This window comes from Clarias gariepinus, chromosome 12, assembly GCF_024256425.1.
Source record: "Clarias gariepinus isolate MV-2021 ecotype Netherlands chromosome 12, CGAR_prim_01v2, whole genome shotgun sequence".
Classification (NCBI taxonomy): Eukaryota; Metazoa; Chordata; class Actinopteri; order Siluriformes; family Clariidae; genus Clarias; species Clarias gariepinus.
In genome coordinates, this window is record NC_071111.1 from 5,028,394 (window position 1) to 5,056,181 (window position 27,788).

General features: G+C 41.0%; 1 protein-coding gene across 1 annotated transcript; it reads left to right on the plus strand.

Moving 5' to 3' along the window:
* The first annotated feature begins 4,347 nt into the window (after positions 1-4,347).
* Positions 4,348-23,762, plus strand: nup107 (nucleoporin 107). Its single transcript, XM_053508376.1, has 26 exons — positions 4,348-4,488; positions 5,764-5,852; positions 6,136-6,240; positions 6,322-6,431; positions 6,599-6,728; positions 7,323-7,426; positions 7,530-7,657; positions 7,791-7,839; positions 7,942-8,013; positions 10,726-10,814; positions 10,905-11,097; positions 11,597-11,687; positions 11,818-11,897; positions 13,680-13,739; positions 18,897-19,042; positions 19,482-19,530; positions 19,616-19,685; positions 19,772-19,887; positions 20,057-20,246; positions 21,167-21,279; positions 21,603-21,705; positions 22,389-22,549; positions 22,673-22,798; positions 23,071-23,184; positions 23,301-23,468; positions 23,571-23,762. Exons 1-26 carry the CDS (start codon positions 4,481-4,483, stop codon positions 23,676-23,678), a joined length of 2,772 nt encoding a protein of 923 aa, XP_053364351.1. The 5' UTR covers positions 4,348-4,480; the 3' UTR covers positions 23,679-23,762.
* The last annotated feature ends 4,026 nt before the right edge of the window (positions 23,763-27,788 follow it).

Below are 27,788 nucleotides of genomic sequence, written 5' to 3' on the forward strand. Positions count from 1 at the left end.
GGGTAAAAAATATTTTAAAAATGAATTAGTTATTATAGTTATCTAAACAAATGTTATGGATATATTAAAATACTGTACATGTTATTATATATATATATATATATATATATATATATATTGCTAAAGAGTGCCTAAGAAATGATCTGTCTCTCAAATGCATGTGAACCTAATCATAAGCGTGGACGGAGACGTTAACGCAGAACAGAAATGTGTGGGATTACAGAATTATTTTTTCCTGGTTTCTCAGCCTTGTGTCGAGCCGGAGCCGAGTGTTTAACATTGGATCTGATCAGACATGTCGTTCCCCGAGCTGTAACGTTTCCCTTTAAAGATCCCAACTTTATTATTATTATTATTATTGTTATTATTATTTTTTTTAAGGGCTTCATGCTACAGAGAAATTCTTCTCCGACTTGATGGTAAAGATTTTTACAAAAAAAAAAAAAAAAATTCAGTGCAATGTAGCAGTGTGTATCATGTCATCAACACACACACACACACACACACACCTTTATGCAACTGTACTGGAGAAATCTGAGGCTGGATGAGGAGTGTTGTGGTTGATCGAACAAAATCAGGACTTTTATACTGACGAGGCGATTAAACAGAAATCAAATATTATTTTGTAACCGGTTTAACGTGAAGAACGACGTGAAGCTCCACGTCACGTCATGTCACGTCATGTCACGTCACTGTCATCTACAAATTCATTCCGACCCAACATTATTAATTAGTCTTTACTGTATTAATGAATAAACCTGTGTGTGTGTGTGTGTGTGTGTGTGTGGTCGTCTCGTGGTGTTGTAAGTAAATAACGTACTGGTGTGAGGGGGCGGAGTCACGGTTTCTTTCCCTCCAGCAGCAGGAGAGTTTTCTTGCTCCTATACCGCGGCCAAGCGGACGACGCTACAGCTTTCAGTCTGTTTATGTGTGTATTGTTACATCAAACGTGACGCTGGTCAGTTGTTGTTCCCTGGGAGTCTGTAAACGCGTGAGACAGGATGTAGCTGTAGCGGACTGCACTTGCTGTAGTGTAAGAGGAATAAAACACTAGTTTTCTGTTTTTAGGAAAAAGAATCAACTTGCGGGTCGATTTACATGAAGAACACGTCATCAATCACTCTGTCCCGCCTTCTGCATTATGTCCCCTAATGTCCCCCCCCAGGAGGGCTAGTGATGGAAGGTTTGGATCAGTTTAGTGACTCGGTTCTTTGAATCTCGTTCATCAAAATGAAAAATTATTTTTTTTTTTGAGTCATTTAGTTCATTTCGTTCTTTTGATCAGAAATAAAATAAAATGCTGCGTTTTCAATAAACAGACCCCCAACACGTCTAATGAAAACATTACACTGCAGAAAAGGACGTTATAATAAACAGAAAGAGTAGCTCACCTCTTACATCTTCTAGTGGGAGTCGTTCATCTTTTGAATCTATTCAACCGTATCGTGTCTATGGGAGTCACGTGACAAAGGAACGAACGACTCGGAGTAGACGAGTCATTGAGAAAGAATCGCTCGATTCCGTTTCCTGTACATAACCTACGGGGGTTTGGCGATGATTTGCGCATACACGCCCAGTAGAAAATAAACTAATAACGTGACTGAGTCACGTTAAAGATTCGTTTAAAAAGAACGAATCGTTCATGACCGAACCATCACTAGAGTGAGGCTCACGTGTACAGAAAGTGTACGTTAAAAGAGGGAAACACTCAGATCACACGGTGAGTGTATACACGGTGGATAATAGTTACATACTGTACGGATTATTAAATGTTTACACCCCCCTATACACTTCTTTCGGACCGGGTCAGATCGGGTCAGACTGTTCTGATTGTGAAGGGATTATTGAACACGCAAACTGACTCCGCTTCATCACACCACCTTGATGTTGATTATTTTACTTTAACATGTGTACACACACACACACACACACACATACAGTTTCCTTGTCTTTCCTTAGTTGAATTATGGTCCAGAACATCACTAATACGTACACGAGGCTTCTAATGCGTCTGATGATCGTCACGCTTCTCTCTGTGGGTGATGATGATGATGATGATGATGATGATGGTATTGATAATGAGGGACTGGATTCTCAATCACTGTGTAACGTTCTATATTATTAGACAACACTATACACACACACACACACACACACTACTGTTCTCTCTCTCACACACACACACGAAGACTGTACATCAGCTATTTTTTACGGAACACAGCTCTACGGTTATAATGACTTTTGCAGGACGACATGTTTATTGTACAAATCCTGAGAAATAATGTCGAATAAATACATAAAAAAATAATAAAACCTTGCGATGGTGTAAAACGTGTTCAGGAAAAGTCTCTTGTGGTTTTTGGGTCATTATTATTATTATTATTATTATTATTGTTATTATTATTATTGTTATTATTATTATTGTTATTATTGTTATTATTATTATTATTATTGTTATTGTTGTTATTATTATTATTGTTGTTATTATTATTATTTGTATGTAAACGATACAGAATCTGTCTGTTGATGAAGCCGTCAGTTCTGATGTTTATTTTATTGAGTTTAGATTTGATTTCGGGTCCAATTAAGTGGTTACGTGGATTCATTATTCACTAAGTCAGAAAACGTAGTTCATCAGTGAAATACAGATTCATAAAGTGCAGCTTTAGTAATAACTAGAAATCAATAACCTCAGAGAACATCGTTTTACAGCCTGGTTCATAAATGCTGAATGTTTGGGGGGGGGGGGGGGGGGTCGTCCTCGCGGCTCATTTCTGAGCCGCATCCCGATGGGACAAAAAACTACAAGGAAAAAAGCCGACTTGTTGGAATCAACATCAGAACACAATACAGGGAAGAAAAATCAGGATCCTAAAAACTGAGACAATAAAATCAGAATAAAGTTGGAATTGGAAGAAATAAGGCTGGAATATAGAGAAGGAAGTCATAATTGATCAAAAATCAAATAAGTCTGAAGAGAAATGAAGTTGTAATTAATTAGGGTTAGAGTTAATTAATTAAAAGAGAAAAAACAGAATTATGAGAAAATAAAAACAGGATTTTCAGGGTTGGGTCATAAAAATCGAACATTGACGGTGTTCAGTGTGATGAATCTTCTGTTAAAAACAGTCATGTGTGCAAGTAATGTTTGGAAAAATGAGAGAATAAACACCTCTAACTTTATTTGCACAAAAATGTACAAAAAGAAATAATCAAATGGAGTTCGCGCAGTCCAGTAGTGTAAGTGGTGTATTATTCACGTCCTCTATGTCCATCACAGTGTCCACTATAACACTACAAAATGTGGGAAAGTGCAAGGGGGTGAATACTTATGGAATATACTGTATACCCCAAAATAAAATAAAAAATCTGAAATTAGACAATAATTTTATGAATAAATAAAACTGGAAGGGCTAAAATAATATCATCACAATATCAAAGTTCTCATGAAAACGATGAAAAAACGTTTATGTAGTTTAAACTGAAAACCAACACACCTCGCCTCACAAAAGCAAAGCAAACGCATTTTATTATTTTTTTTATATTTTGATATATATGAATTTGATAATGAAAGTAAACATGAACATTTTTTGTGCATTTCCTCTGGGTACTCCGGTTTCCTCACACAGTCCAAAGTCCTGTAGATTAGCCTAACTGGCGCTCCCACATTGTCCGAGTGTGTGTGTGAGTGTGTGTGTGTGTGTGTGTGTGTGTGTGTGCGTGTGCCCTGCGATGGACTGGTACTCTGTCCAGAGTGCACCCTGTCTTATGCCCTAAGACTCCTGGGATAGGCTTCAGGCCCCCTGTGACCCTGAAAACACGATAAAGAGGTGTGTGTGTGTGTGTGTGTGTATATATATATATATATATATATATATATATATATATATATATATATATATATATATACCTAACTACAGGTAAAAAGATATGTGAGTATTATATATATATATATATATATATATATATATATATATATAATGTGTATATATAATACTCACATATCTTTTTATATATATAAGATGAGTGAGTATTATAAGTGTATTATGGGTATAACTTATTTTAATAAACAATAGGTAGTTTGGGTAGTTTGACTCAAACTGTAGTTAGGTATACAATGTTAGTATAATTTTTATAGCTTTATTATTATTTATTCAGGGTGATAAAGATCATTTATCATGTTTTAATACGCATGTTATTGTTTCTTCTCGCCTCTAGATGTCGCGGTTGAGCCTTACCATTAAAATCTTCTTACAAGTGTTTGGTAAAAACCAACGAAGAAGCAGGTTGTATCCCAATTCACTAAGCACTTCCTATATTCGTCCGCTCTTCTTTAGTCTTTAAACACCCTACCTAGTGCACTAGGAGTAAGAATTGAGTGCGGTTTGAGACAGAACTCATCCGGAGAACGCGAAGGCGCAAAACTAGCCGCGTTACAAACCGCTGGCTAATCAATCACTAGGACTCACTTACAGTCGCCATGGAGTGGTAAAAAGATCCTCATTTTATTTTCTTTACGTTTGTAAATGTTTATGTGGTTTTCTCGCTTAAGACTGAAGCTCGGATTGGCTAACTGAAAAAGCGCTCTGAATTTGTTAGCTTGCTAATATGCTAGCTAGCTAGCTAAACCGCACATGTCAAAATTCACAGGGGTTTAACATTAGTATTTATATATATTTATATTTTAAAATTATAAAACTAACAAGAGTTAATAGCACATGTATGACATTTAATGAACATTTGCACAGTAATGAGAATCTGACGTGTTAGACAAGTTTAAGTCAGTTAAGAAGACTGTTTATTGATGTATTGTTATGCTATTTAGTTCAAAATAAACTTTATTTATTTTTAAATAGAGAAAAAAGCATGTTAGAAATAAAACGTGTTCCGTTACCATTAAAAAAAATATTTCAGAGCTTCGTTTTTTCGGTTTAAATCCTAGATTTAGTCGTGAGTTTTGTTGTTCTCGAATGAGTCGACTCTTTGAACCGACTCTTAATTGAGTCGACTCACGTAGATTCGGATCCTTTTTGCATTCCAAAATAAAGTATCATTATTTTCTTGACATATTGTGGCTTTAATGCAAATCGTGGGAAAGCTTTACCCACTCTCTGAGCTTTATTTATTTTTATTAGTTCCCTTTTTAAGAGTGAACCGGTTCATTCGGCTCAGAGTCGTTCTAATAATAAATTAAGATGTCTTTAATTAAATCACATAAAACTTTTAGTTCTTTTCTCTGTCTGGATAAAAAAAACGCTGAAACACGCCACGTGACCCGCATCCCCATCTCATATGACAAGTGTTACCAGAAAACCAGATAATTGAGAGAATTCCTTCTGCAGAACCAAAAAATGTCCAATCCTAATCCCTGACCCCTTTACAGCATTAAACACACTAACTCAATGCTCAGATCCACCCGGGTTAAACTACGTACGAGAAGCCGGATCGGATTAGATTAGATCAGATCTGACTCCGCCCCTGGACTTTTTTCATCCGCTCCATTAGGTATAAGAGCTGGATTAGATCTGACTCCGCCCCCTGGACTGTCTGCTCAACTCCACTCACATCCATCAGCTGGATGGAGCCAGGTCAGGTCTGATCCAGCGCTCAGATGTTTTTGCCCTTGCAGCAGGAGTATTTAAAGATATTAAAGCGTAAAGAAGATACAGAGTCGGCTCCTTTTCAAAGTCAATGAAATGATGATGTGTTACAAGACTGTTTCTGACCTGCTCTCTCACTCTCTCTGTGTGTTTGTGTGTGTAGGGGTCAGAGCTGGCTGAACTCTCCGGTGGTCCGAGATTCAGAAGTGACCCGAGCAGCCCGACGGAAAAGCTCACACAAGAAGGTGGCGTGTATCCTTACCGAACACTACACACACACTCATCTCATACATGTGAAGTCTTTAAAAGGGTTTAAAACAAATTCCTAGTCTGAGTTGGAATCCTGGGCTGTCTGACCCGAGCATGAGTCTCCCCAGGGTCCTACGTTCTGCCCTTTTAAATTAATTCATCTCTCTCTCTCTCGCATAAGGCAGGTTTATTACAATGTTTCTTTAAATACCTTCTTAAATAGTCATGTATTCTTATCTTGTTGTCATTATTTGCCTGGCGTTTGCTTCTTAACCGCGTCCTTCAGTTCCTCTCGCACAGGATGAGTCTCCTTCGGCGGGCACTGGCGAGATGGCGACCCCAGCGCGCCCCCTGCCGCGTCAGACGCCCGTCTCTCTCCTCAAACACGCGTGTAAGAGAACGATCGGTGTGAAGGAGTCACTCGATTCACTCGTATCGAGCCGTGACTTATAAACTGTGTTGTTGTACGCAGTGACCCCGAGAAGTGCGCTCAAGAACCCGGACGTGTCGGCCATCTTGGGAACGGGGAGCAGGACGTCTCGCTTCGTGCACACGCCACGCCCCAAAGGCAGCCTCAGCATGGTGAGAGTCACACACACACACACACACACACACACACACACACACACACACACACTGATATCACCTTTAATAACCTGATCAGTCCATTGTCAATAGTGGAACGACTCTGTGTGTGTGTGTGTGTGTGTGTGTGTGTGTGTGTGTGTGTGTGTGTGTGAAAATTGCAGAACCTGGATGACAGCGACTGGACGAACAGTCTGTACCCGTCTCCTCTGTCTGTCCGCGGAGACGGCAGCTTCACAGACGAGATGAACATGAGCGCCGTCATGCTGAAGGAAGAAGATCCAGGAGAGGCTGGTACACACACACACACACTCTCACACACGCTCTCATACACACACACTCTCATGCACACAAGGTCTCACACACTCTTTCGCTCACACACACTCACTCTCTCTCACTCATACACACGCTTTCACTCACACATACGCTTTCTCTCTCACTCACACACACACACACACACACACACACACACACACACACTCATTCTCACACATACACACACACACTCATTCTCTCACACACTCTCTCTCTCACACACACAGCCTCACACTCTCACACACTCATTCTCACATGTTCAGTCACACACACATACTCTTTCTCACACACACACTCACTCTCTTACACTTTCACTTACACACACACACACACATACTCTTTCTCACACACACACTCACTCTCTTACACTTTCACTTACACACACACACACACATACTCTTTCTCACACACTCACTCACACACACACACACACACACACACACTCTCACACACACACACACACACTTACACACACACACACACAACACCGTTAAAATCAGTACACAGGTGATCATCCAACATCCTCAGACATGTTTATCTCCCCCCCCCTCTGACCCCCCCCCCTCCCCCCAGCGTCACTCGGTCTGTTCCCTGAGTTTCTCCAGTCGTACCTCCGTCACTCCTCCACTGCTGTCTTTGATCTGCTGGAGGACTATGAGACAATTTGTCAGGAAAAGGTATATACACACACACACACACTGTTCATTGTTACACACTGAGGAGTGATGTACAGTGTGTGAGATGTTTGTGTGTGTGTGTGTGTGTGTGTGTGTATATCAGGTGAACACACTGCAGAAGCTGGTCCTGCGCTCGTCCTCCAGTCAGCAGAAATCATCTAAAACAGCCAGCATCACCTGGCTCCTGCAGCAGGAGACCGTCACCTGGAGACTCATCAACTCACTGTACAGGTACACACACACACACACACACACACACACACGGTTCTCCCTAAGGCTTGAGAAGATTGATGATAGTACCGCGATTCCAGACATCACACTGAGTCCAACCAATTAACTGTCTCTCTGTCTCCGTCTCTCTCAGGGACAGGATTCAGACAGCGATGGAGGACGGTCTGATGTTGGATATAACTGTAAGTGATGAACTCCTACTCTTTAAACTGAATGAAATCTAAATACAGCTCTGTGTGTGTGTGTGTGTGTGTGTGTGTGTGTAACGATGTGTTGTGTATCAGTCTCCCAGTGAAAGTGAGAAGTCTATAATGGAGCAGTTCTTTCAGAGGGACAGCATGGTTCGACAGAGCCAGGTACATACACACACACTTTACACATATTACACAAATATAATATACAGCCATCATTTTGTTTATTCCATTAATAAACTTGTGAACAAACCTATTGTTTATATTTATGTGCATATTTTCTGACACAACTACAGTACAGCAGCAGTAAGACCACCGGCAGTAACCTGCTCTCTTATCTTCTGAGGTCGTCGTGTTGACTTTAAACCACAGTAATACGGTTTTAGACTGATGAAGTGTAACGGTATTATTGATTGTTTAAACTTAGTCTCCAGCCAATGAAATCGCTTTGTACAAAGATTTCATTTTTCCTCAGTTACAATAATACCACCAAATATAAATTGAAACCCAAAACTAATCAGCCAACGATCACCTCAGTTTTTAGACCAAGTGATAAAAAGATGATAAATCTTTATCAACCAAAACTGTTCTTACTAAATTCCCTGGTTATTGATACGGATTTACATTGGTGATTACTCCGGTTATTAAACTACGGAATTAAGCTGGAGATTTCTCCGGTTATTAAACTACGGATTTAAACTGGAGATTTCTCCGGTTATTAAACTACGGATTTAAACTGGAGATTTCTCCGGTTATTAAACTACAGATTTAAACTGGAGATTTCTCCGCTTATTGAACTACGGATTTAAGCTGGAGATTACTCCGCTTATTAAACTACAGATTTAAACTGGAGATTTCTCCGCTTATTGAACTACGGGTTTAAGCTGGAGATTCCTCCGCTTATTAAACTACAGATTTAAACTGGAGATTTCTCCGCTTATTGAACTACGGATTTAAGCTGGAGATTTCTCCGCTTATTGAACTACGGATTTAAGCTGGAGATTACTCCGCTTATTAAACTACAGATTTAAACTGGAGATTTCTCCGCTTATTGAACTATGGATTTAAGCTGGAGATTTCTCCGGTTAGTGATATGGATTTAAACTGGAGATTATTCCGGTTATTAAACCTCAGGATTTAAACTGGAGATTTCTCTGGTTATTGATACAGACTTAAACTGGGCATTACTCTGGTTATTAAACTGCAGATTTAAACTGGAGGTTTCTCTCTTTATTGATACGGATTTAAACTGGAGATTTCTCTGGTTATTGATATGGATTTAAACTGGAGATTACTCCGGTTATTAAACCTCAGGATTTAAACTGGAGATTTCTCCGGTTATTGAACTACGGATTTAAACTGGAGATTTCTCCGGTTATTAAACTACGGATTTAAACTGGAGATTATTCCAGTTATTAATATGAATTTAAACTGGAGATTACTCTGGTTATTAAACTACATATTTAAACATCTCTTGTTTTTAAACTGGAAATTTCTCTGGTTATTGATATGGATTTAAACTGGAGATTACTCCGCTTATTGAACTTCGGATTTAAACTGGAGATTTCACTGGTTATTAAACTACAGATTTAAACTGGAGATTACTGCGGTTATTAAACTAGTGATTTAAGATGGAGATTTCTCCGCTTATTGAACTACGGATTTAAACTGGAGATTTCTCTGGTTAGTGATATGGATTTAAACTGGAGATTACTCCGGTTATTAAACCTCAGGATTTAAACTGGAGATTTCTCCGGTTATTAAACTACGGATTTAAACTGGAGATTTCTCTGGTTATTGATACAGACTGAAACTGGGCATTACTCTGGTTATTAAACTACAGATTTAAACTGGAAATTTCTCTGGTTAGTGATATGGATTTAAACTGGAGATTACTCCGGTTATTAATCCTCAGGATTTAAACTGGAGATTTCTCCGGTTATTAAACTACGGATTTAAACTGGAGATTTCTCCGGTTATTGATACAGACTTAAACTGAAGATTTCTCCGCTTATTGAACTACGGATTTAAACTGGAGATTACTCCAGTTATTGATATGAATTTAAACTGGAGATTTCTCTGGTTATTAAACTACAGATTTAAACTGGAGATTACTGCGGTTATTAAACTGCAGATTTAAACTGGAAATTTCTCTGGTTATTGATATGGATTTAAACTGGAGATTTCTCCGGTTATTAAACTACGGATTTAAACTGGAGATTTCTCCGGTTATTAAACTACCGATTTAAACTGGAGATTTCTCCGGTTATTAAACTACCGATTTAAACTGGAGATTTCTCCGGTTATTAAACTACGGATTTAAACTGGAGATTTCTCCGGTTATTAAACTACGGATTTAAACTGGAGATTTCTCCGGTTGTTGATTCAGACTTAAACTGGGGATTATGCCGGTTATTAAACTACGGATTTAAACTGGAGATTTCTCCGGTTATTAAACTACGGATTTAAACTGGAGATTTCTCCGGTTATTAAACTACGGATTTAACCTAAGGATTAGGCCAGTTGTTAAACTGGGGATTTAAACTGTATTGATAGGAATTTAAACTGGAGACAACTTCGGTTATTAATACAGACTTAAACTGGGGAATACGCCGGCTATTAAACTACGGATTTAAACTGGAGATTTCTCCGGTTATTAAACTACGGATTTAAACTGGAGATTTCTCCGGTTATTAAACTACAAATTTAAACTGGAGAGTTGGGCAAAAGTCTAAAAGTATGTGCACCCAATAGATCCATGGTTATCATTTTTAAAATGATTACCGTGTGTACACACAAATATAAAATCAAGTCCTAGTATAAATATCATCACTTGACTGTGTGTGTGTGTGTGTGTGTGTGTGTGTGTTTGTGCAGCTGGTAGTGGACTGGCTCGAGAGCATCGCCAAAGACGAGATCGGTGATTTCTCAGATAACATTGAGTACTACGCCAAGTCTGTGTACTGGTGAGGAACACACCTGGACCTGTGGATTAGTTTACTGTAACAGCACCACACCGGAGTGTTTATTATGTGTGTGTGCACGTGTGTGTATAGGGAGAACACTCTGCACACTCTGAAGCTGAGGAGAGATCAGGCGAGCGTGTCCTTCAGCAGGCCGCTGGTGACCGAGCTCGACCCCGACGCCCCCCTCAGACAGAAACGCCCGCTGGCAGACCTGGACCGCGAGGACGACGCCCGTCTGCTCAGATACCTATACACTCTCATCCGTGCAGGCATGACAGACGAGGTGTGTGTGTGTTTCTCCTGAGTGTGTTCTGCTTTTTCTGATGAAATTAGATCCTTCTGAGGCTCCTTAGGGTTCTCCATGGAAATCATCTGCTTTTAAACGTTATACTAAGTTTATGTACCAGGGGGCGCTGATTACACACACATTATAAAAAATGTTTGATGCGAGAGAGGGGTCTGTGTGTGAGAGAGTGAGACAGATAGAGAAAAGACAGACATAGAGAGACATACGCAGTGAGATGTAGCAAGAGAAGTGAGACAGGGACTGCCAAACAGACTGAGTGGGACTGAGACACAGACGGACAGCAAGGGAGACGGATCAAGAGAAATGTACAGATACAAGAGAAAGAAAAGGTTTGGAAAAAATAGGGTGAGGGGAAGACAGATAGATAAAGATTGATGGAGAGAGAGAGAAAGACATTTAAATAAGTAAGAATAATTTCTTACAGTGTGTTTGTTTTATTAAATAACAGTGTGTGTGTGTTTCTGTCTGTCTGCAGGCTCAGAGACTGTGTAAGCGCTGTGGTCAGGCCTGGCGTGCTGCCACACTGGAGGGCTGGAAACTTTATCATGACCCCAACTACAATGAAGGTCAGGACACACACACACACACACGTGGGAATTTATTTTGCTGAACTCTATTATATACTGAACCAACTGTCTTTTTACTCAGTGGTGTTTGTCATTTGCTCTGTGTGTGTGTGTGTGTGTGTGTGTGTAGGCGGGATGGAGCTGCAGTCAGTAGAGGGGAATCCTCATCGGTGTGTGTGGAAGGTGTGCTGTTGGAGGATGGCTGAGGAGGTGGGAATTTCACACTGCTGTGTCTGACTCTTCACCTGTCTCTCTTCCATTTCCAGACCTGTCTTACTCTGTCTCCATTAGAGTCAGGGGTCGATGTTGACTCACCTTTAATTCAGACAACAGGGATCTAACATAGAGTAAATAAGACAACAGATATCGCCAAATAGATCAGACCACTCATATCTTACAAAGAGTAGATCAGACCACAGAGATCTAATATAAAACAGATCAGACCACTCGTATCTTACATAGCATAGATTAGACTGCATATATATCTAATGTAGCATAGATCAGACCACAGAGATCTAGTGTAGCGTAAATCAGACCGCAGATATCTAATGTAGCGTAGAACAGACCGCATATATATCTAATATAAAGTAGATCAGACCGCAGATATCTTACATAGAGTAGATCAGACTGCAGAGCTCTAATGTAGCATAGATCAGACCGCAGATATCTAATGTAGCGTAGAACAGACTGCATATATATCTAATATGAAGTAGATCAGACCGCAGATATCTTACATAGAGTAGATCAGACTGCAGAGCTCTAATGTAGCATAGATCAGACCGCAGATATATCTGATGTAGGGTAGATCAGACCGCAGATATATCTGATGTTGGGTAGATTAGACCACAGATATCTAATGTAGCGTAAATCAGACCGCATATATATCTGATGTAGCGTAGATCAGACCGCAGATATCTAATGTAGCGTAGATCAGACCGCAGGTATCTTACATAGAGTAGATCAGACCGCAGATATCTTACATAGAGTAGATCAGACCGCAGATATCTTACATAGAGTAGATCAGACCGCAGATATCTTACATAGAGTAGATCAGACCGCAGATATCTTACATAGAGTAGATCAGACCGCAGATATCTTACATAGAGTAGATCAGACCGCAGATATCTTACATAGAGTAGATCAGATATATCTGATGTAGATTAGATCAGACCGCAGATATCTGATATAGGGTAGATCAGACCGCATATATATCTAATATAAAGTAGATATGACCGCAGATATCTTGCATAGAGTAGATCAGACCGCAGAGATCTAATGTAGATAAAAAAATTTAATTAAATTGATACCTAATGTAGCGTATTATAGACCACATATATTTAATGTAAAGTAGATCAGATCGCAGATATCTAATCTATCCATCTGTCTATCTGTCTATCACTGCTTCCCTCCTTTTTCTCTCTCTCGCTCTCTCATTGCCAGTCTGTTTTACAGTAACTGATATAGTATTCTATAGCAAATGATAGGGATGTAACGGTATTGTAAATACCATCGTACCGCAATAACAAATTTTTTAGATACTGCCGTGGTCGCATAACTCGTAACTAATTTTTCTCAGAAGACCTGTCGTTTTATCGAGTCATTTCGGTTTCTCTCTGAAAAGAAATGAGAAAGGGAAAAAAAATCCTGTTTCATTAAGCACATGGGCCAGCCGCAATAAGTAGGCTGCTATTTTTATTTTTTCTGAGTTTTCAAGTGGTTTAATAATCTTTTAAGTTCCTGTTTTAAAGTTTACAGATAGATGGCTAATTTGTATGTCATTGATATGTTCAGTGTTCATGTATACTGTTTAATAAACACTTCTGGCACTTTTTTCCGAGTCTCTTCATTAGTTTTGTTTTTCCTATAAATGATTCAATAAATACCGTACCGTGCGATTTATACTGAGGTGTTACCGTACCGTGACGTTTTGATACCGTTACATCCCTAGCAATTGACCTTTTGTTTGGATTTTGTGTGTGTTTGCGTGCGCAGGAGCAGTTCAACAGGTATGAGAGAGCCATCTACGCTGTGCTGAGTGGAAATCTCCGGCAGGTAACCTCACCTGAGATTTATACTCCCTTTATATATGCACACTTTATATATCTGTACGAAATCATCTTATCTTTGTGCTCCTGTTAGAGGAGTTATGGCTCTGGCGAGGGCTTTAAGGGCTCTCACTGCAGACCTGTGTGATTTAATCCAGTATGCAATCATCTGGGTTTTTTTTTTTTCCTTTGTTTTTTGTTCAGTTTAATTAATTACATCATGTTTTGATTGAACCTTTTTAAATTATTTTGGTAAATTTGCAAACATTAAATAGTCTAAATTTACTGTGTGTGTGTGTGGGGGGGGGGGTTGTTAGTGTCCAGAACCCAAATCGAATCCAGTGTCTGCACATGATTGACAGCTGTAGTGTGGGCTTAGTGGCTTCTCCTTCGGGGTTTGGTGGTCCCCTTTGGCATCATAAAGTATGTGTTTGTTTGTTTGTTTTTTATCTGAATAAAATGCAAGCAGGCAACAAAAATATTGAAAAGAAGGTTTTATTAAAGCTTCATGTACATCAAGATTTCAGCAACTTTTCAAAGTTTCTCTACTCTACTCCCCGTAACAGCAAGCATTTTCTCTCAAACAATTCAACTAGCCTCTCAAATCAAGACCCTACACAAGCTGAACTTTTCTTAAGAGATTATTAGCACTTAAAACTTGAGAAATGATTAACATGACAGAACTAGAGTAATAACACACAAGTAGAATTCCCTGTCACCTTTTGGATAAATGAAATTATTCATAAGACATAATTATGTATTTTGCTTATATGGGGATACCAGAGATTTTCTGACTTAAATGTGATTAAATGTTAATTGATTAATTTATATCGATCAGCCATAACATTACAACATTACAAACATCAATCCCAGTATTCTGGCGCTTCCCATTGTGGCACCCGAGCGGTTCTGGCTCCTCGGGCCATGACCCAACCAGACCTCTAGGGGTGTGCTGAGGTGTCTGGTACCAGGACATCAGCAGGGGAATTTTTGGCTGCTGTGGGTTGTGGGTGCAGCCTCAGTGGATCAGACTTTGTCTTGAAGGACTTTGTCCTTCAAATTGGTGCCAGATCGGATTGGGATCTAAGGAGTTGGGAGGCCTTTGGTCCCTGCGGGCGTAGGTGAGCCATAGGTGCCCATGATCCTGTCACCAGTTTACTGGGATATATGATGATTGATAATAATCAGTGTTAAGGCGTAATTGTTACGGCTGATCGATGTATAACGGCTCTTAATTTAATTTATTATAATTAAAAAGTTTCCCCAAAAAACACTCACCAAGCAAAACATTTCAGCTTCCACTTATATCCTTCTTCCTAAAATTCTTTTTAAACTAAAGTTTAGTGTTAAAAAAAATATATAACTTTCATCATGGTTAAAACATTTTAGTTTATATATTATCTTATAAACTTTTTATCTTATGTTATACATAACATCTAATCTTGAAAAATAAATTAATATAAAATATTTCTACTGTTTACAACTTTATGCAGTCATGTGTGGTCCAGTCAGAAAGAGGTCAGCAGTACGTCACCTGACCGACATGACAACATCTACTTGCTCCTTCTTTTGAACTGGTTCATCAGCCAACTTCATATGTTTAAAATGAAATGTGTTTAGTGTGATTATTCCTTTTAACTTCATTGCTGTGTGGGTAGCTGGATCTCCACCCACCCTTATCTGTCCGAAAGCAGATGGAAATGTCAGACGTTCAAAGAACATCGGTTCACAGAATACTGAATGTTTTCTACACTCCCTTCAGAGCAGTGTTTGCTGCCTCTGTAAATACATAACCAACTAAAGAATCAGGGCCATGGGGATTTGAATGATGACACAATTTGTAATTTTATCTGTTTAAAACCACCATAATAGATTTAAAATTAAAAAATGACTGAAATGATAATAAATCAGTTATCCTGTGTACTCAGATTGAGGGCTTATTATCCCTCACTGGGAGTCTGTGGCTGTTGTTCAGGGCTTAGAGACAATCTCCGCATGTTTGGTGCCTCTTGCTTGGGGCTTGGTCCTGCCTTGGGGCTTGGTGGTTCTTGCTTGGGGCTTGGTCCTGAATTGGAGCTTGGTGGTTCTCCCCTGGAGCTTGGTGGTTCTCCCCTGGAGCTTGGTGGTTCTTGCTTGGGGCTTGGTCCTGGATTGGAGCTTGGTGGTTCTCCCCAGGAGCTTGGTGGTTCTCCCCAGGAGCTTGGTGGTTCTTGCTTCGGGCTTGGTGGTTCTTGCTTGGGTCTTGGTCCTGCTTTGAGGCTTGGTGGTTCTTGCTTGGGGGTTGGTTCTGGATTGGAGCTTGGTAGTTCTGCCCTGGAGCTTGGTGGTTCTTGCTTGGGGATTCGAGGCTGAGCAGGTAGTCCTTTCTCTTCAATTTGGGGGGACTGCACATCATCCCTGTTTCCCTCCTGCTCCTCCTCCCTGGGTGTCCCTGACTTGCCCCACTCCACTTCTGTTTGTACATAATCGTCTTTGAGGGCTTTTAAAATATTAAAGTCATCTGGAACAGAGCAGAGCCTGACTTCACTAGCCTGGAGCATGATTGTTCCATTTTGGTAGATATTCACCCTCAGAGAAATGTCTAAGCCGCCTTCCCTTATTTGTATCTGTATACCTTTATCAATTTTCCTTTCCGTATGGTCTGAAAAGTGCTTACAAAGAGCTCTGTGCCAAGCATCACGTTGATCTGTATAAAACAGGAAATTTGTGTATTTGCGTTTTTTTGAGCCGTAATCTACTACCAGAGTTTCTGGGTGATTTCTCATGTAGTGGTGTTTATACGCTTTCCTGTCTTCATCGTCTAGTCCATTTGGGTAATCTATACGGAAGGGGCTGAATATTCTCTCTCTTTCATCAGCCATGAGTATGGGCAGTCCCTTTTAATCTGTATGTTAACTGAGAAGTTGGAGGATCTTACCTCAGGATTTACAGCAGAAGTGCTAAAGTATTCGTTCCTTTTATCCGTTCGAATCTGTCCGTGGAACAGAAGCTCGTAGTTCCTGTTTTGTGAATCGATGATTAGTCCCCCAATTCTTTTTATTCTTATTTTTAAACATACATCTGTGTATATGATTAGAAATAATACGGTTTTATCTTCGATTTATCTTCTTGTAAATCTGTAATTAATACCGTTTATCTTCTTGCTGTAAAATTTTTTTCCCACCGATTTGGTTTTGTCTTAACGGCAGTAAAACATGGCGTCAGTCTTCCCTTTGTGTTGTTGCCAAGAGGTGTTGCCAATATGTGAGTCATGGTAGGATATGGGCGTACTTCTGTGTTATGGTGAACTTTGTTAAAGCAGAGTACAGTGTTTAAAATACATGAGACTCATCAAGGTAAAAACATTTGAGTTTATATATTATCACAATACATAACATCTAATCTTGGATAATAAAAGTTAAATTAATATTACATATTCCTGCTAGGTATAGTTCATAGGGATCTGAACAATGACACAATTTCTGTTGTTTTATCTCTGTACACCACCATAATGCATTTAAAATGACAGTTGCAAGCAGCGATGAGCGGGGCCAAGCATCTGTGCCATCGGCACTCGGGCGCACAGCGCAACCTGTTTGAGCACGCTCAGACCTCTAATACCTCATTTCCACTACACTGGTGCTCGGCCAGTGCTGGACTGAGAACCACAGAGAACCGGCCCACATTTACACTAGACAGGAGCTCAGCGGGAGCTGCATGGTAATACGTCACAGGCCACGCCCACTAAACAGAACCGAACATGGCTGAAGTCAGTTTACTGGTTATTCTCCAAACTATGAAAATGTATTTCAGTATCCAAAAGCAGTTTATTCAACGTGTTATAACCGCTGAAAGAGATCGCCATAGACAACTAGCTTATTCACTATTTGGTCGGTTGTTTGTGTGAAGCCTGCGACTATTAGTTCTTCTCTTATTTCCTCATACACTTTTTTTCTTAAAGCACTTTCCAATTTCTGCTGAATCTCGGCAGATGTCCAAATTGCTAAAAGCGCTTTTCTTTCATCCGCGCTCCACGTTAACAGACTTTGGGTCTTTTTTTTACCCTCCCTATAACTCCGCCCTCTGCTCGTGACGTCCCAGGTTCTTCGCGACTAGACCAGCAGAGTTTAGGGGCCGGTTCGGTGCTCATTTTTGGGCACCGGCACCAATTTTTTTCTGTGGAAAAGCGCGGCACTGGTTCCAAAATTGTGAACCGGCATGGGAACCAGAGCAGTGGAAAAGCAGTGCTGATGTTACTAAAGATAATCATCATGACTGGAGGCGTCTTTCTTGTGCGCCCGGAAGAAAGACGCTAGAAGCATTTAGAGTTTGACATGTGTATGTGCAAGTGTGTATGAGCTATGAAGCAAAATCCCCAGTGACCAGAAGGGGGACTGGCGTCCTAACGGCAGCAGGTTCTAACCTTTGTGCTGATTTTCGTAAGTTTTTGAGCATATTAAGTCTCCCAAAAGGGCCTTGATGACTGGGGGGGTCTGTGACTGTAAATCATGGCTTAGAGTCCATGTCTGTATTTTTTGTGGCTCTTGCTGCAGCCTTGTGGCTGCCAAATGCCCAAATGTTGTGGTTCTACTTTGCGGCTTTGTGGCTGAGCAGGAGGTACTTTTCAATTTGGGAGGACTGCTAACTAGTTTGGAGGCTCTGTACTTGTTCAATCAGGTTGTTTATTATTTAGATCTTTTTCTCCTCCCACTGCAATTAGCTCAGTCCCTGAAGTGTTGGTTTCTTTGTAAAGTTCTTGCACATCATCTCTGTCTCTCTCCTCGTCCTGGAACAGAGCAGAGCCTGACTTCACTAGCCTGGAGCATGAGCCTGGAGATATTCTGGTAGAGTTTCTGGATGCTCTCTCATGTACTGGTGTTTGTTTGCTTTTCTCTCTTCATCATCCAGTCCATTTTGGGTAATCTATGCGGAAGGGACCGAATATTCTGTCTATTTTATCAGCCAGGGTCCACACTTCCTTTTTAAACTGTATATTAACTTTATCCTTTTCAATCTGTCCGTGGAATAAAACCGTCTAGTCCCTCTTCTGTAAATCGGTGATTAGTCCAAAACTATAGTTTTTTAAAAACACATTTTTTAAAAAAAGATTTTTTTTCTTGCTTTACTATTGTCTTAAAGCCAGTTAAACACAGCGTCACTCTTCCCTCTGTGTTGATGCCGACAGTTGTTGCCCGTGTGTGAGTCGTGGGAGGATACAGTATGGGCGTACTTCCGCGTGATGGTGGACTCGTTGTTGGAGCAGGAGCTCCGTTCCTCAGGGCTGAGCCATGAGGACCTGGAAGAGCTTCCCAGAGAATACCTGGAAGCCAGGTGAGCACTCGTGTATACACACCGGCACATACATCACACAAATTGTTTTTCACAAGTCATTCCTAAAGAGAACAAACTGATGAATTAGTTTGACATCTCGACGCCCTCGGATAGCAGTTCTCTGTGTTTAATCCGAAATTTTCTTCCATAAGCGTCTCACTGTAACATACACTGTTGATTAGTGAAACTTTTCCCTGATAAAGTTCCAATACTTCTGGCCCACACGAATCCCAGAAACTTTCCAGCCGATGGTCAACTTTTGAACCTTTTCTCGGTCGGTGATTGAGGATGTTCCTGTTCCACACTCTGCACTTTAGTCTCAGGCTCGTGGTGGTTAATCGTTTGTTGGATCCTGATGCACACAGAGTTGTTCAATTCGAACGAGTTACTAGACGAACCAAATCAGTATTTAACACAAATTTTATTTTATCTCTTTCAGTTGGACAATAGAGAAAGTATTTGAGGATCTACAAGCAACCGAGTCCAAGGTCAGTCTCGCAGTAGATTTGTTCTCTAACATTTCTCAAGTGTTTGTGATTTAATTCTAATATTTAACGTGTGTGTGTTGGACAGCGAGTTCTGGAAGCAACCAAGGAGCATTATCACATTATTCAGAAGTTCGTCATCCTCGGAGACTTGGATGGTAATAATGTGAAATCGGGGCAGTGTGTATGTACAGACGTCTGTAAAGACACATTTTGAGTGTGTGTGTGTGTGTGTGTGTTGCAGGTCTTCTGGAAGAGTTTGGTGATTGGTTAGGAAGGTCAACACCACTACCATCTCATCTACTGCGCTTCATGACCCACCTGGTGCTGTTCTATCGCAGTCTGGGCATGCAGCTGAAGGTACACACACACTCTCTCTCTCTCTCTCTCTCTCACACACGCCATTGTGAAACTTGTATTTCACTGGGTAGGAAAAATGATTCTTTAAATGATTCCAAACCCAGATACAGACTTGTATTATGTAAAATTGAATCCTTAAGAATAAATGTGTGTGTGTGTGTGTGTGTAGGAGGAGGTGTGTGTGGACGTGCTGAAAGCCTACATCTCTCTGCTGGTGAAGGAGAAACAGGTGGAGCTCATAGCATTCTACGTGAGTCACCTGCCCGCTGACATGGGCGTGGCTCAGTACGCACACTTCCTGGAGGAAGTGATAGAGATGGAACAGCGCAGACGCTGCCTGGAGCTCGCCGAACAAGCTGGTGAGGGAGGACACTGCATCCGTCCATCTGTCCATCCATCCATCTACCCTTCTGTACATTCATTCATCTGTTCAAACCTCTGCTTTATGCTCATCCAGTGCTCAGAATTTTTTTTCATCCAAATTCTCACCCTCCCTTCATCGTTCATTCATCCACAAATCAGTTCATCTTTTCATTCTATTTATCAGAATATTTATTCATCAGGTCTCTGATCCAATCTGGTTTCTTTTTCCCTTCTGGTCTTTACATCTTTTCCTTTATCCATCTGTACATTTGTCAACATTTACATTTGGGCATTTGGCAGACGCTCTTATCCAGAGCGACTTACATTTTATCTCATTATACATCTGAGCAGTTGAGGGTTAAGGGCCTTGCTCAAGGGCCCAACAGTGGCAACTTGGTGGTTGTGGGGTTTGAACCTGGGATCTTCCGAACCGTAGTCCAATGCCTTAACCACTGAGCTACCTATGGCCAACATGTCCATCCTTTCATGTTCTTATCTCTTTACTTATCCTCTCTTCTGCTTCTCTCACTCCTCCATCTGCTCTTGGTTTATCTATACATCTTTCTCTCGTCCTGGAGTCTGTCTAACCTCTTGCTAACTCTCTCTTCCTTTTACTCATCTGTCTAATCTGTCTCTCACCCACACATCTTTAACACACCCTTCTTTCCACTCATCCATCATCTGCTTTGTTTTTCTTCCTGGTGGCCATTAAATCTTTATTTTATTTTTTAATGGCTCCATCCAGTTGTCAGTATGTACTTTTATAAAGTGAATCAGACTCTTTATATCTTTCCGTTGCTCCATTTATTATCTCGCTGCCGTTCTTCACACTTGGCCCTAATCATGTTCTTTTAATCAGTTCTTCCCAACATTGTTAATTCTAACCATGTGTGTGTGTGTGTTTTGTGTGTTTGAGGTCTGGACGTTGCGGCAGTCACTAAGATGGTGGTGGAGACGGTGAGAGAGAGAGACGGAGAGGAGTTCTCCCACCATGACCTCACTCCTGCACTGGACATGGGCACTACAGCGGTAACACACACACACACACACACACACCATGGATGCTGTAGCTCACCTGCATGTCATGAAATTTATAATTTACATTTGACCCTTTTTATTATATTAATTTGAAAAGAGCGTGAGAGACGTAATGTAATTTGATTGGCGGGTATTACTTTGCCCCGCCTACATTCCAATGGTGATGTAGAAGTATACAACATCCCTTTGGGATAAATAAAGTGCTTTATCTATCCATCATAACTATATGTAGTACGTATGTAGAACATTTTAGTTTAAAATGATGTCGTTTGGTTGACGTGACTCTTCCTCTTGCTCCTCTCTGTGCTGATCAGGAGGATCGTCAGAAGATCGACGTCATCGATTGGCTGGTGTTCGACCCCGCGCAGCGCGCCGAGGCCTTGAAGCAGAGCAACGCCATCATGAGGAAGTTTCTGGGTGCGTCTGCTTTCTTTTACAGCCAAACTAAGAAAAAAAAAAACTCTATGGCCCTGAAAGTAAATTTTCCAGGTAGTCCTCGACTTACGAACATTCAAGTTACGAATTTCCGCAGATACGAACGGACTGCGGTTCTACAGACAATTGTAGATGCGAACAAATCGCGAAAGAAGTTCAATATTTACAATTATATACAATATTTTCAGTGTGTAATTGAATGCATAAAATAAAGTCCGGTATATTTTTTTGTGTGTGTGTGTGGAAGAAATGGATCGGTTTCACCGGTTTCATTGAATTAGTCCGGGAGCTTGATGATAGAAAATGTCCTAAATCCTAATTTTTAAAAATCCAAAACAAAACAGAGTTCACAGTCCAATACAGTGGAAAACAGCTCTGAGTTAAAAATGGCATCCAGGATTCCTTTCACAATTTAAAGACGCAGAGACAACATTATCACATCTGTGTGAGATTAAGTTCCTTGGGTGTGGTTACATTGTATATTCGTGTCAAAGGCCTATAAGGACTTAAGACCAAATCCGATTTACAAACGGAACTCGTTCGTAAGTCGGGGACTCTACCTGTCACCTTTATTTCTTTTAAACATGAAAGGCATAAAGATCTTGAAATATATCTAAAGTGTCTCTCAGTCAGCTCACTCTCTCCCCCCCTCTCTCTCCCTCCAGCCTCTAAGAAGCACGATGCAGCTAAACTGGTCTTTGCCAAAGTTCCGGAAGATTCCATGCGGGAAATTTACCGGCAGTGGGAGGAGCAAGGCGCGAACACGCCGCTGCCGGCCGAGGAAGAGAACGCCATCCGGGAGCACCTGTGTGTCCGAGCCTACCTGGTGAGACCGCACTTAAATGAGCTCAGAGTGCATAATGGGTGATACACTGTGGAAAAGACTGTACTGCCCCAAACAGACCTAATCAGACTGTGTGTGTGTGTGTGTGTGTGTGTGTGAGAACAGGAAGCTCATGAAGCCTTTAATGAGTGGTTCAGACACATGAACTCGCCCCCAGTGAAGCCGACTCCGCCCACCCAGGCCAAGTTCACCGAGACCGTGGCCTACGAGATGAAGGAGAAAGAGTACAAGGTGCTGAACTCGTGTGTGTGTGTGTGTGTGTGTGTGTGTGTGTGTGTGTGTGTGTGTGTGTGTGTGTGTGTATACACACACACACACACAAACACACACACACACACAGAAATTTTTAAGTCATGTATGTTTCTTTGTGTAACATTGTATATAGATTTGTTTGTTTGTATTTATCTTTGTGCGTATGTGTCTGTGCACACATTGTTGTGTTTGTATGCATGTGGACGTGTGTGACAATCTATGTGTGTGTGTGTGTGTGTGTGTGTGTGTAGATAGAGTATGAGAACTGGCAGGGACGTCTAGACGCTCTGACCGAAGAAGTGAAGGAGAGGATCTACAACGTGCTGCTGTTTGTGGACGGAGGCTGGATGGTGGATGTCAGAGAGGTAACACACACACACACTCACACTGAAAGGGCGTGGCCTGTGTACCACTCAGTCAGAGTCTGGTTAACTAAGACTGATTTCATCTCTCTCTCTCTCTCTCTCGTTGCTCTGTTCAGGATGCGGACGTGGACTCGGAGCGCTCCCTCCAGATGTCTCTGCTGCGCCGCTTGTGTTTGCCCATGATGACGTTCCTGCTGCTGACGGTGCTGCAGAGAACCGAGCGTCACCAGGAGAGCCTTCGCCTCGCCGACATCATCGCCTCCGACCAGCACCGGCTCTATGAGGTCAGACTTCCTTGGCTGGTGTTCTCACACACACACACACACACACACACACACACACACACACACACACCTTTCTCTTCATATTTCATTGTGTGTGTGTAGGTGTTCTCTAAAGACGAGCTGCAGAAGTTTCTTCAGAAGATGAGGGAGTCGTCTCTGCTGTTATTGGATAAAGGACTCGATCCTCTCGGCTACGAGCTCCAGTCCTAGATTAAAACACCCTGATGCCTATTTGTTTAGTTTTTTCTTCTATTTTGTACTTGAATAAAAGTGAGTTTCATGAGATCTGTAAAACTTTGGGTGTGTGTTTTTATTTCTTTACAGAACTTTAACTGTACTTCAGAAACTGCTATTATTATAATTTTTTCACGGAACTATAAGGAACCATTTCCACAGACGTCCCAAAACATGACGTCTTTGTTGTGTGACTTTGTAAAGTCCTTTAATAGAAATAAAGCTTGGTGATGAAACACGACACTTTCATAAATATGAACATTAGCCGGAGGTTCCTGGGTGTCGCAGGATTATGACGTGGCAGCCAAGGCTGCGCTACTTTCAAACGAAAAGAAAAGCCGCTTTGTGTTTTGCTTTGAGTAAAAGCAACTGATAACATTTGATAAGCAATTGATAACATTTTTTATTAAAACTTACTGTGGGGGAAATAAGGAGTCTGTTTAGCAGCTTGCTTGTTTGTTTACCATCACAATTATTTATCTATATATTTATTGATCTTTTTTCTGTCTCAGGGTGCAAGAAAGGGGAGGAGTATATATTTACATCACCTACAAATAACTGACAACTAATTGTATTATAATATCTAATGATTTTTAATGCTCACCTTGGACAAATAGGGTTTTCACAGATGATGAGTGAGTAAACAATCTATAGGTTAGTTGTTATTGAAGTAACTGTATATAAGGTCACGGTGGTCTGAAGCCTATCACAGGAGGGATTGGGGATGAAGCGGTTTGCACCCTGGACGGGGTGCCAATCAATCGCAGGGCACACTCATACACACACATTGAGAATGCCAATTAGCCTAATCTGCTAGTCTTTGGACTGTGGAAGAAAACCAGAGTTCCCAAAGAAGAAACCCAGCAAGCATTGGGAGAACATGCAAACTCCACACACACACAGGAAGCGACCCCAGGACCTGGAGGTGTTTCGACATAACCAGGTGATTATCTCCTAAAGTAGACCTTAACCTGTTGTTTTTTTTTTACTTTTTATTATATTTATGTATTTATGAGCTCATACATCTATAATTGGCTTTAACAGTAGAACAGTCAGTAAAATCTAAAAATACAAACCAAAAATAAAATGTATATATACACTCATCTAAAGGATTATTAAGAACACCACACTAATACAGCATTTGACCCCCTTTCACCTTCAGAACTGCCTTAATTCTACATGGCATTGATTCAACACGAGCTGAAAGCATTCTTTAGAAATGTTGGCCCATATTGATAGGATAGCATTTTGCAGTTGATGGAGATTTGTGGGATGCACATCCAGGGCACGAAGCTCCCGTTCCACCACATCCCAAAGATGCTCTATTGGGTTGAGATCTGGTGACTGTGGGGGCCATTTTAGTACAGTGAACTCATTGTCATGTTCAAGAAATCAATTTGAAATGATTCGAGCTTTGTGACATGGTGCATTATCCTGCTGGAAGTAGCTATCAGAGGATGGGTACATGGTGGTCATAAAGGGATGGACATGGTCAGAAACAATGCTCAGGTAGCCCGTGGCATTTAAACGATGCCCAAAGTGTGCCAAGAAAACATCCCCCACACCATTACACCACCACCAGCAGCCTGCACAGTGGTAACAAGGCATGATGGATCCATGTTCTCATTCTGTTTACACCAAATTCTGACTTTACCATTTGAATGTCTCAACAGAAATCGAGACTCATCAGACCAGGTGACATTTTTCCAGTCTTCAACTGTCCAATTTTGGTGAGCTTGTGCAAATTGTAGCCTCTTTTTCCTATTTGTAGTGGAGATGAGTGGTACCCGGTGGGGTCTTCTGCTGTTGTAGCCCATCCGCCTCAAGGTTGTGCGTGTTGTTGCTTCACAAATGCTTCGCTGCATACCTCGGTTGTAACGAGTGGTTATTTCAGTTAAAGTTGCTCTTCTATCAGCTTGAATCAGTCGGCCCATTCTCCTCTGACCCTTTAGCCTCAACAAGGCATTTTCGCCCACAGGACTGCCGCATACTGGATGTTTTTCTCTTTTCACACCATTCTTTGTAAACCCTAAAGAAGGTTGTGCGTGAAAATCCCAGTAACTGAGCAGATTGTGAAATACTCAGACCGGCCCGTCTGGCACTAACAACCATGCCACGCTCAAAATTGCTTAAATCACCTTTCTTTCCCATTCTGACATTCAGTTTGGAGTTCAGGAGATTGTCTTGACCAGGACCACACCCCTAAATGCATTGAAGCAACTGCCATGTGATTGGTTGATTAGATAACTGCATTAATGAGAAATTGAACAGGTGTTCCTAATAATCCTTTAGGTGGGTGTATATAAAATACATAAAGAAGGTATGATACACATGTCGTTCCTGAGCTGACAGTGATCCTGCTGCCACGCTTCTGGTTGTTGATCTCGTCATGGATGCCCTGTGTTTTTTTGGGATGCGTCTCGTGTCTGGGGACGGTTTCACTTTTCCATGAAGACGGTTCTGGCCTCGACTGATGTTGACAGCTGTTTCTCTGAGGACTTGACTTGGCTGCGGCCAGGACTGGAGTTTCCTACGAGTCTACCTGAGCCTACAATAACTACCTGGACTCCATATTAACATCAATTAACATCAACTGTTATATTGAACTTTCAGCCTCCTAACACACAGTATGATGCAGATCAATCCCTGCTATCCGTTATCTCCCAGATGAGGATGGGTTCCCTGTTGAGTCTGGTTCCGCTCAAGGTTTCTTCCTATTACCATCTCAGAGAGTTTCTCCCTCAGCACCGTCACCCTCGGCTCGTACATCAGGGACGATCTGACCATTTTGATTTATAAACATTCACATTCCATACAAACTTAAATATTTTTTTTTGATTGTGTAAATCTGCTTTGCAACAATGACAATTGTTAAAAGCGCTATACAAATCGAATTGAATTGAGTTAAATATAGTAGATCAGATCACAGATATCTAAAGTAGTTCAGATGTTCCCACAGGACTTAAATAGTGCCTAGGCTGTAGTTCATCGTAAACAGTAATCTGATGTGTGAAAGGGGCTGTTCTCTCTCCGTCTCCTTTTCTGTTTCTCCTAATATAACTCTCTGCTTCCATTTTTCCCTGGATGTTTGTCTGTCTGTCTCTCTGTCTCCCTGTCCCAGCCTCTTTCTGTCTGTTTGTCTTAAATATCTATCTATCTATCTATCTATCTATCTATCTATCTATCTACTAGTGGTGCAACGGATCACAAAAATCACGGTTCGGATCGCATAATTTTTCGGATCTGCAAAAAAAAAGCAACTTTTGGTTTTAACAAAAATAATCTATATAACCTATTGTTTTAACAAAAATAAAATCAAGAAATAGCCAGCCGAAGGAAATTTTAATTTAAGAATTTTTTTTTTTTTAAGACGAGGATGTCCACATTCTCTGGGCAGAGAGTAGACGTCTTAGCAGTCACTATGTCATTTGCAGTGGGGGACACCCTCTCACCAGGAACTGAAGTGGCAGGCACAGCAAGGAGGAGTCTTGCCATCTCCAGTGTGAGGGTATTTACACTGGCATGCTACATTTATCACACATGCAAAGCAAGATATCTGTGGCTCCAGTCCAGCTCCTATTACTGCATTTACTCGGTTTCTGGTGGACTATCTGTGGTGACTGGGCTATTGCTACATTGTCTCATTGTGCCTCTTTAACTTCCACTCTGCTACCGCTCTGATCAGTACCTGCTAGATCTGTGCTGGTGTGACTCTTGTAGATGGGGCGTGTCTGTAGCAAAATGCTCCCATACATTTGAATGACGTGGGAGGATTTTTATGTTTTTCTGCTCCGTCTAATGTACTATTATTTAAAAAGAAATATCGGCAGAATAATGTCTTTCACTCTGTGATCTTTAAAAATAAAAGATGAATCTGCAAGTTTAAAAAATGAGTAATTAATCCGCGGGTAACATGCATGCAGAACCGTGGACTGTGATCCACACGGATCTGCTTCCCTTATTACCTCTCTCTCTCTCTCTCTCTCTCTTTCTCTCTTTGCCAGTCTGTTTTACATTAACTGACATCCTATAGCAACTGATCATTTGCATGGTGTGTGTGTGTTTGTGTGTGTTTGCGTGCGATCG